The sequence below is a fragment of the Montipora foliosa genome, chromosome 8 (genome assembly GCF_036669935.1).
Source record: "Montipora foliosa isolate CH-2021 chromosome 8, ASM3666993v2, whole genome shotgun sequence".
Classification (NCBI taxonomy): Eukaryota; Metazoa; Cnidaria; class Anthozoa; order Scleractinia; family Acroporidae; genus Montipora; species Montipora foliosa.
In genome coordinates this window covers 340,834-350,833 of record NC_090876.1, presented here as the reverse complement: position 1 = coordinate 350,833, position 10,000 = coordinate 340,834, and the positions used below count along the sequence as shown (strand labels likewise).

Sequence of the window (10,000 nt, the reverse complement as noted above, 5' to 3'; positions counted from 1 at the left end):
ATAATCGTATTCTGACTAAAAAAAAATTGGAAATAAAGATAAGGTCCTTAAAGAAAAGCCACTCTTATTAAAAAAAAATATGCAGATAATATCAGTCAGACAAAACAAACAAATTTAAATTACGAAAACTAAGAAATTCTGGCGATCACATTCTCGATTCTAATGTCTGTGTCGTGAAAGTCTACATTCCTTCCTCTTCCTCTGGAAGGCAGAGGAGAGCTGAGCGGAGGATAGCAAACGATACTTTTTCTCTTAGCCAGGACATGGTGTTGGCGTAGTTCTCGCCCTTCTTAATGGCGAGTAGTTCAGCTAATCTGTTGTGATATCTCTTACATTCCTGGGCCATTCCGCCTGTGGGTAGTAAAAACATGTGGCGTAAAGGTGTATTGCTCCACCTCCATCACCCTGCTTGCATATTTGCGTATTTTTTCACTCTCGCATTGCCTGTAGATTTCCTTGGGGCTTGGATCTCTGTAAGAAACCGCATTAGGGTGACAAACCCTGACATCGAAGAATGCAGTCCTCTGTCTCTTCCAGAAGCCACGAGCGCTAATATCTAAAAGCGCATCAGGAGCTCTGTTCGCACTTCTGTTCAAAGACTCTCCATTGATTTCCTAAAGGACCGGCTCTATTTCCACATCATTACGTACCGTGCTCAACATCTCTGCTTCCAGGTCGCGAAGCTCATTATGACGCTGTATTATAAACCCACCACGTCGGCATACCATTGCATGATCTACGTTGAACTGGTCCCCGCACACGCACACTTTCGGTGTGTCGGTGATTTCCCAGTCGTATCTCACCTTGATCGCATCCCTGAATTCTCTCTTATTTAGATTGAAGTTCAAGTCTTTGATGGGAATTACTGTCAGCCAGTTCGATGCTTTCTTCTCGGTGGCTAGCTCTACAGCTCGCTTGGTTCTTGTCGGCAGAGAGGTCTTCACCCGTTCTAGCCTCTCATCCACGCACTCATCCTTCTCCTTACACGCGCTTATTTGCAGTGTTCCTCTGACGCATCCGGGGTCTGAAGCACTTGCTCCACAATTTGCCTTACTAGGGGACCTCTGACCCTGACTGAAGGCTCATATTCTTTGGGTGAGGCTCTGGCTGGATCTATAAGCCCAAGCCCTCCCAAGTGCACAGGAAGCGCAAGGAGTTCGCGCTCGGTTGCAGTTATTGCGTGGTTCGTATAGCTGGTATGAGGACTTCGGTTATCGCACGCTCTACAGGCCCAAACAAGTCAGTAATATCGGGCAGTGTCCTTAAGAAATACGTTCCATCGGTGCCGTAGCCCAAAAGTGAACGCTGCATAGCTCGTCTGAAGTTGTGATATGGCGAACTCTGCAAGTTTGGGTGAGATCAGTAGTCCAAAGTACATTCAACAAACCCTTAAAGAGGCAACGGACACAAAGTACAAACAAAAAGTCTCCGAACAACTATGGCTGGGCAACTATGTCACTCAACGCTGGAAAGATAACGACATCTCTAAACACAACTTCAACCCAATCATGAGGTGGAAAAACATACGAAACGTCGTACTTAGTGTACACACTAAGCCCCAGTTGTTCAAACGATGGATAGCGTTATCTACCGGATAAATCACTATCCACTGGATAACTCAATTCGTTTTGCTAGTTTTTATCCGCTAGATAGTGATTTATCCGGTGGATAGCGCTATCCATCGTTTGAAAAACTGGGGCCAGCATTCTACAACAGCTCGTCCCTACAAAGGTTTACAGGGTGAAGAAACAAAAAGAACAAGGCTTAGATTTTTTGTGCACACTGTGCCACAGTGCAGAAGAAACCGTCCCAAATCTATTATGCGGCTGCTCTGCTATTGCTCAAACAATGTAAAAGGCGAGATACGATAGTCTAAGAATGTCAAGGCCGATTTACCATTTCTTATTATCAGTATATAACATGGAAACCGACGACTCCAAAGCGTGGTATAATCAAGCGATCCTAAAATTCTGGGACAAACAAACCAGACATGACGATCTTTGATAAGAAGAAAAAGGTTATCATCCTAGTGGAAGGAATTGTATGTATTATCGGACAGATGAACGATAGGAACGATTATAAGAAAAGAAAGTATCTGGATTTAAGACTGGGTCTCCGAACACTCTATCCCGACTACGAGACCAAGCGAACCAATATAGTGTTTAACGTCCAGGGAGATTTCAACACCACCCTAAAGAAAGAACTCTCTGATCTAGCCACAAGAAAGATGTTACTAAAGTGCTAACCAACTGTTAGAAGTGGATTATATCACAGAACTGTGAAAACACCAAACAATTCTACAGTTTAAGACAGTGAAACACATTTTTTCCTTTATTTTTTTCATTATGAATTACTTATGAATTTAAACAACACCCACTACGAAAAATTGTGAATCAGTCAAAAATCGGTCAATTGTGCGAAGGTCATTGAAATAGTCTATGGGGCAATGAAAGGTACCTTTGCTGAAGAGTCAACGTCTTCGAAATTGTGGAAAGTGACTCCATCAAAGCTATACTGCATCTTGTATTTGATAACCCACTCTTTGCTGGCGTGAAGTCCCTGGGTGGCAACACGTGTTATTCTTGTTGTACTACCGAGATCTACTTGAATCCATTGGTTAAGATCATCTTTTAGTGGGGACCAGCCTCCGGCTCTGCTTCCATTCGCTTTGAAATACAACCTGGCCTGTGCTGCGGAATGGTTGTCATCAAATTTTGAAGAGGCACTTATTTGGGCGTCTAGAATCGTTTTGCTTTCCATACCAAGAGGTGTCATACAGCCTATTAAGTTCAGAGAATATTAAAAATTACCAGTACATCTGAGATACCATCGCTAGTTCAAACCACGCATTCTTCTGAATACGGCCAAAAAGGAAAGGTACCGGAAATTTCAAATTACTAGTCTTATAAGATTGTTCGCTGGTCATCAGTCCACCACAACTGAATGATCAAGTTCTCAGTATGGCAACCACGCACAAGAAGTTATAAAAGGTATAGAACAGGCATAGACATAGTTCCAATTTTGCAATTTCGTATTCTGTAGTGACGTTTTATAAGGAGTGTGCAAGTCTGATTGGTTCTTGCAAATGCATAGCGATAGGTGGACAAGTATTGGTAGGACTGAAATAACACTATTTGCATATGGGTCATACTCGTCTTCGGCAGCAGACATGATATCGGAACGAGTTTACTAACTTCGTGACTTCTGTCTGCAGGTCACCTTGGATGTATTCCATTGCAAGTATTCTTCTTCAGTCCTTGCAATGAATATTACCTCATGGGTTCATTTGACGAGAGAATGAAATAATTATGAAAGTTACAGTGCACATTGCAACCAGGATCACAATCATGCTTAGTTTGACGCTATACTGGTTTCAATGAATTTGAATGTAGCTAAGAAAGTTACAATTCAAACACTCACAGTTTCGACAGTCCTGTCTAGTGTCTCCATCAGGGTTGATGCATGTTCTCGCAAGAGTCCTTTTGTTTGCCCCCAATTTCATAAATAGGAAAAGAACGTTGTTTGAAAAGCAATACTATTAACAACACACATACCTGGACAACCATAAAGCTCTATCCTCATGGATATATGTCTTTGCCACGTCACAGGCAACAACCGGATGTAGCGGGCTGTAAATGAGGGATTCAATCTGTTGTATTTGACACTGTCTGGGTCGCTATTTCCATCAAACAACTAAACAGTAAAAAAATAACGAGCAACAATGATGATAATTAGGTGGCATTACCAAGAAACAAGGATGTTCTTCCTTCGCAACAGCGTTTGATTGGTGATTTCTTCAGTTTGCTTTGCTTTTGATCCGGCAAAAAGTGAATAAGACCCACATTTGATTATGAAATGTAATTATGTTCTTAACTAGGAATAAACTTTGTTTATAAAGCTTTCCGTTATGGAGAGAGAGTAGAGTCTGAAAGCCTTTATCAACTCAAGTCAAAGCTGTGGCAAAATATTTTAAATTTAAATCATATTCAAATCCTTAACTTTAAGATTTCAATCTTATGGTCTCAATAATTTGCAGTTGTACATTTTTTTTCCACCGGGAGTTTTCGCATAGAGTTGGTCTCATGGGGTGCGGGGATAGCGCAGTGGTGAGAGCAATGGCCTCCCACTAATGAGGCCCCGGTTCGATTCCCAGACTCGGCGTCATATGTGGGGTGAGTTTGTTGGTTCTCTACTCTGCATCGTAAGGTTTTCTCCGAGTGCTTCGGTTTCCCTCTCCCCAAAAACCAACATTTGACTTGATTTGCTTTCATTGTTAATTTCTGTTTACAGTGTCCCCAATTAGTGCTCCAGCGCTAGAACGACTACACACTTAAATAAAATTATTTTCCTTTCCTTATAACCCTCTTTTCAAGATGTACTTTAACATTGTTTTATTTCTACAAACGTAGAAATGTTAGAAATTAAATTTGCCCTGAGCGGGATTTAAACCCACGTCCCTCCATTACTAGTCGGGTGTGATCACCACTACACTACCAGGACAACCATGCTGGCAACATAGCCATCGAAGAGGTGATTTACGTGGCAAGGGCGTGGGCCTCCCGAGAAATTTTCCTTCAAGGTGACAAGGTAGGGGAGCCTATAACTCCACTTGAAAACCAACTTAGGATCAAATTCATGATGCACGACCGAAGTCAACTTAGCGGATGACAAGGAAGGATCCTCGAAGGATACAGGCTAATTTTATTTTATAGAGAGTGTAGGAGAGAAACCCCGACAGTGCACACCCCAAATAATCATATTTTCAACTGAATAAATGTTTGAAAGAAAATTTGCCCTGAGCGGGATTTGAACCCACTTCCCTCCATATATATTATATATATGTAAGAAAACAAGCGATTGCTTACATTATTCAAAATTCTTGCGCCTAAATTGAACAACTGGAGAGCTTCCCAGATGTAATTCTGCATGATCCCCGCGGCGATTAACTTGCCCCTGTCTCTACTTCAATGTTTTTCCTTGAATTTCTGCTAAAACGTAGCTTTTTTTTTAAAGCCTGATCTTTTTCGTGCTCATTTTCTTCATGAGTTACATTGTTGCGATGCAAATAAAAAACCCACGTTGACCTCTTAAAAAAATAGCGCAATCCATTGGGGTCTTTCAGTAAAATGATATGTAGTTATGTTTAATCTGATCCTAGATATCTCCGACTCAGAGCAATCCGTAGGTAAACAGAAGTATGTCGACATTATCACCACGTCTGGTAGATTTTATCGGTCACGTGATTGTGAGTCGGAAATTTTTATTGGATTTAGTTCTGCTTCCAGAGCAGGAAAGCAATCTTTTCGATAGGCCGACGCTTAAGCCGTGTTCACACTCAACATTGATTATGATCAACTGAAGTATAATCCAGGCAATCGTACTCCATTCAATTTTCTTCTGTTCAGATCTGTGAGAATTCAAATACAAAGAAAAAAATGGCGCCGTATCGCACGGCTGCCACGATTATCATCACCATGCTTGAGGCGAGAAGAGTGTCAAGGATAGCTTCTGAGAGTACAAGAAGACAAATCCAAATCTTTGATCCATAAAGCGATTAGACGTTTCGTCTGCTCATATCAATACGTACAGGTGGTTTTCACGTTACGTCATCGTCGCCATGTTGGTGGACGAAAACCAAAGATCTCTCATTAACTCATTTTGTTCGTCCACCTACAATAGTACACTACAGCATTGTTATCTTTGTCTCTAGAGGTTTGCTACAAACCACCTGTTCGCCATTCTGTTCAATTATGCACTGTAATTATTTCAAACAACCCCCTTGAGGTTGTTTTAAGTAATTATAATTCAATTATAATCACCTACTGTAATTAATTGATGTTAACACAGTCCAAACTTAATTGGACTATAATTGGATCATAATCGAGGCCTAATGTGAACACGGCTTTAGTCTAGCTCAATAATTGAGTAAAGAGCCCGCGTACACCCGCCAGGACTGAATATAGAGCCCAGGTCAACTTATGCAAGGAAAAGAAAATCAGCTTTTTCCCGGTCATCGATGGAAAGACTCGCGACTTACCTTGGGAGAAGTGTCCCTTTGCGTCTTGTAAAAATGAAAATTTACCCCATTATCACTGTACTGAATTCTGTACTTGGTCACCCACTGTCTATATCTTCCCGACGTCCCCCCTTGAGTAGCTACACCTGTAAACGTAGAAAATTTTCCGAGATCCACTTGAAGCCATTGATTGGCATCATTAGTGCGAGTTGCCCATGAGTTATAAATTGTGCCAGAATTATGCAACCTGGCCATTTTTCCTGCCTGTGGCTCATTCCACTGAGACGAGGCTGTTATCTGAGAATCGTGGATTTCCCCTCTTTCCATCCCAAGAGCTGAACTGCAACCTAAACAAGATCGGACGCATAAAACAGAAAGAACATTTTAGTTAAACTGTCATTTGCTACCATTTTGACGTCATTAGCTTTTTAAACAAAGACTTGAATATCTCTGGAACGAACAAATGTATTCCAAAAAACAAAAAAACATTATTCATCATTTTGAAAGGTCTTTAAAATAAGCAAAATATATTTTTCACTTCATAGGCACTTTAAAATCCCGTTGAACTATAATAAAATTATTTTCCATCAAACACCTTCCCCTTCTCTTGTCTTACATGCAGGGACAACAACAACAACCATCGTCAATCAATTGCTCCTAACTCCCAAAGATTACCTAGACATCCATATAGTTCAATTCTCATTGATATGTGCCCGTTCCATGCCACAGGCAATATCCTCACGAAGCGTGCAGTTATCGCTGGCTTCAGCATGTGGTACACGATGGTATCTCTATCTTTATTTCCGTCGAATACCTAAGAAAAAGAACATAGTCCGTATCAGTAAGAGTTTGAGAATAATTCTGATATGAAATGAAACCATTTGACATAGCGCTACGTTAATTTATCATGTGAATTGTAATCTACGATGCAACCTTTTTCTTTAACATAGACCGGATCGTGTAAAACTGAACGAAGAGAGTGTCGAGTATGGACCTGAAGTCAACTGAAAATCAATTGACAACAAGGGGTTGCTCTTCTAAAATTATGTTTAGTTACTTACTTATTTATTTGACACTATTTACCTGTAAATATTGATGGATTAACCGTGATAACCCTAATAACAAAAAAAGACCTACCATCTTGAAATCAGTTCTTAGATCTAGTAAATCCTTATTCACTGCTGTAAAATCAGATCAATTGTGGATTGTCGAGAAAAAAATATCCGATGGAGCTGCAATGGGAGCAAAGCCCAGTACTTCATGTATAGTGCTTGTTTAACTAATATCACTACTGTTTTAATATAATAACAGGTTTAATAAAAGTCGTAATTATTATGTTGATACTATGAGTGTAAATTGCAGGACCTTTTCCTTATTTATTATTGAACTTCTACAAAATAATTTTGGGCGACAACGAAGGAGCCCGCTTCTTAATCTGGGACATGACGTCACCCATTTAGCTTGAAGCCGTGAAAAATCGACATTTCTAGGGATATCTTACTCATCCTGCACTTTTTGAACAGCCGCTGTTAAGCCCCTTTTCGTGCTGTTCCATACGCGAAAACTCGATCTCTTTACTTCGAACGCCCTGAATTCAACATAGGTGAGTGTTATTTCATTTTATCGCCACGTCGATTGTGTTTCATTGTAAAATCGTCATGTTAAGTCATCAATCTTGGATATTTAAAAAGTTTCGTTTCGTTTGAACTTAAACGAACTTAAAGCTAGCACGCGTGCCATAACTTTATTTCGTTGTTTCTCCCTTCAAACAGTTTGTCACACTGGGAAGTGATTATAGGGCACCCAAACGTTTTGTCTAAGACTTTCTCTCAGTTTTCTCTGAGACTTGACCGTGCGAACCGTGCGAACCAAAACTTATTACCTCAGGAGAAGGTGCACGACGTGATCCGTACATCCAAGAAGAAGATTTGTTCCTTGGATCCGATTCCTACAAAACTTGTTTTGGAATGCTTGGATATTCTTCTTCCCGTAATTACCAAGATCATCAACTATCCTCTTGGGTATGGTGTCTTTCCATCAGCGTGGAAAAATGCCCTGGTTTTTTCCTCTACTAAGAAAGATGGCTTAGAACCAATATTAAAAAACTATTGTCCTGTGAGCAATTTGCAATACATCTCTAAACTGGCTGAGAGTGCGGTAGCCAAATAACTTCAGCATCAGCACGAATAACTTATTTCCCATGTTACAATCAACATATCTTAAGTTTGACAGCACGAAATCCGCTCTCTTGAAAGTAAAAAATGACATTTTGTTAAACATGAACGGTCAGCATGTCACCTTGTTGGTTCTGTTGGATTTGAGCGCAGCTTTCGATACCATTGATCATGGTATCTTACTTGAGAGGCTTACGTCTGCATTTGGAGTTCTGGATACGGCACTATCCTGGATTGCATCATACGTAAGTGGCAAAACTCAGCAAGTTTCCATTGACGGCACACTCTCAATGAAGTTCGATTTGGAATGCGGCGTACCTCAAGGCTCGTGCCTTGGGCCTTTACTGTTTGTTTTCTATGCTAGCAAGATATTTGAAATTGTAGATAAACATAATTTAGAGATCCATTGCTATTCTGACGATAGCCAACTTTATTTATTCTTTTGTCCTAATAATATTGCAAATCAAGAGGCCACCTTGGCTAGGGTTGAAAGGTGTATTGAGGACATCCGAGACTGGGTGCTGAACGACAAATTGAAACTTAACGATGATAAAACTGAATTCATAATCATTGGCACATCGAAGCAACTAGATTAAGTGTCCATCAATACCCTTCGTGTCGGGGCTGCAACTATCACTCCTGTGTCGTCTGCAAGGAATTTGGGCTCTTGGTTTGACTCGAAGATGCCGATGGCAATCCATATTTTAAAAACATGTAACTCTGCCTTTTATTTTTTGTATAATCTGAGACGCATAAGAAAGTATCTATCTAAAAACAACACTAAGACTTTGGTTCATGTTTTTATTTTAAGTAGAATCGATTAGTGTAACAGCCTTTTATATGGTCTGCCAGAGTATCAACTCAACAAGCTACAACGTGTGCAGAACATGTGTGCTAGATTTATATGTAATGCAAGTAAATATTGTCACATTACGCCTTTATTAGTGGACTTACATTGGTTCCCTGTAAAGTTTAGAATTGAATTTAAAATTCTGTTGATTGTTTTTAATATTTTTAGGGGCCTAGCACCTTCGTATTTAAGTGTTTTAATTATTCCTAATCCTGTGTCTAAATATAACTTACGAAGTTCTAACGACAGTACCTTGCTTAGTTAACCAAATATTAAGCCGAAGGCTACTCTTGGTGAACGGGCCTTTGTGTTCGCCGCACCTAAGTTATGGAATGCTCTGCCGAGACTTATCAGGGAATCCTCTTCTATAGGCACTTTTAAGGGAAAGTTGAAGACACCTTTTTGAAAGGGCAAATTTAGCTTAGACTATTTCTTAATTTGAGTCATAAGCTTTTTATTCTATATATCATAATTTTATTACTATTATTATTATTATTATTATTATTATTATTATTACTATTGCTATTATTCTTATTATTAGTTATTATTATTATTTCTATTAGGATGGCGCATTTGAATATATTTATATAGATACTTGCGCCTTATAAGCTCTTAAATTAAATTAAATTAAGTTAGATAGTTGTAATATTCTTTCTCCATTTAACGGATATGTTTTTCAATTTTTCACCCATTGATATTGTTAATTCCTGGGTTGCCGCATGGCAATCCCATTTGGAAAATTGGTAGATTTCTCCGTTTTATCTTTTTCCGTGTCGGTAAAAGTCTTGCCTGTCACTCCCCTGCTAAGTGGTATCTTTGTGCATCACGAAATCAAAGTGAGCTGCATTTCTAATAGTTTACCAAGTGTGCTGTTATGTAGAACACCGAAACCAAATGGAAAATTCTCTGGTAACTTATGGGTTCAACAAAGACAGAGAACAAATCGAACACCTTACGTGG

The 10,000-nt window shown here is 39.6% G+C and overlaps 1 protein-coding gene across 2 annotated transcripts in view; it reads right to left on the bottom strand.

Moving 5' to 3' along the window:
* The window catches only part of LOC138012428 (uncharacterized), a 139,953-nt gene that overhangs the window by 85,083 nt on the left and 44,870 nt on the right, over positions 1–10,000 (bottom strand). For both annotated transcript variants that reach the window (XM_068859198.1, XM_068859197.1), the window contains exons 4-7: positions 6,692–6,830; positions 6,038–6,363; positions 3,555–3,693; positions 2,458–2,780 (exon numbers count right to left, since the gene is read on the bottom strand). In XM_068859198.1, coding sequence (XP_068715299.1) covers positions 2,458–2,780; positions 3,555–3,693; positions 6,038–6,363; positions 6,692–6,830 — 927 coding nt within the window. The remainder of the gene's footprint in view (positions 1–2,457; positions 2,781–3,554; positions 3,694–6,037; positions 6,364–6,691; positions 6,831–10,000) is intronic.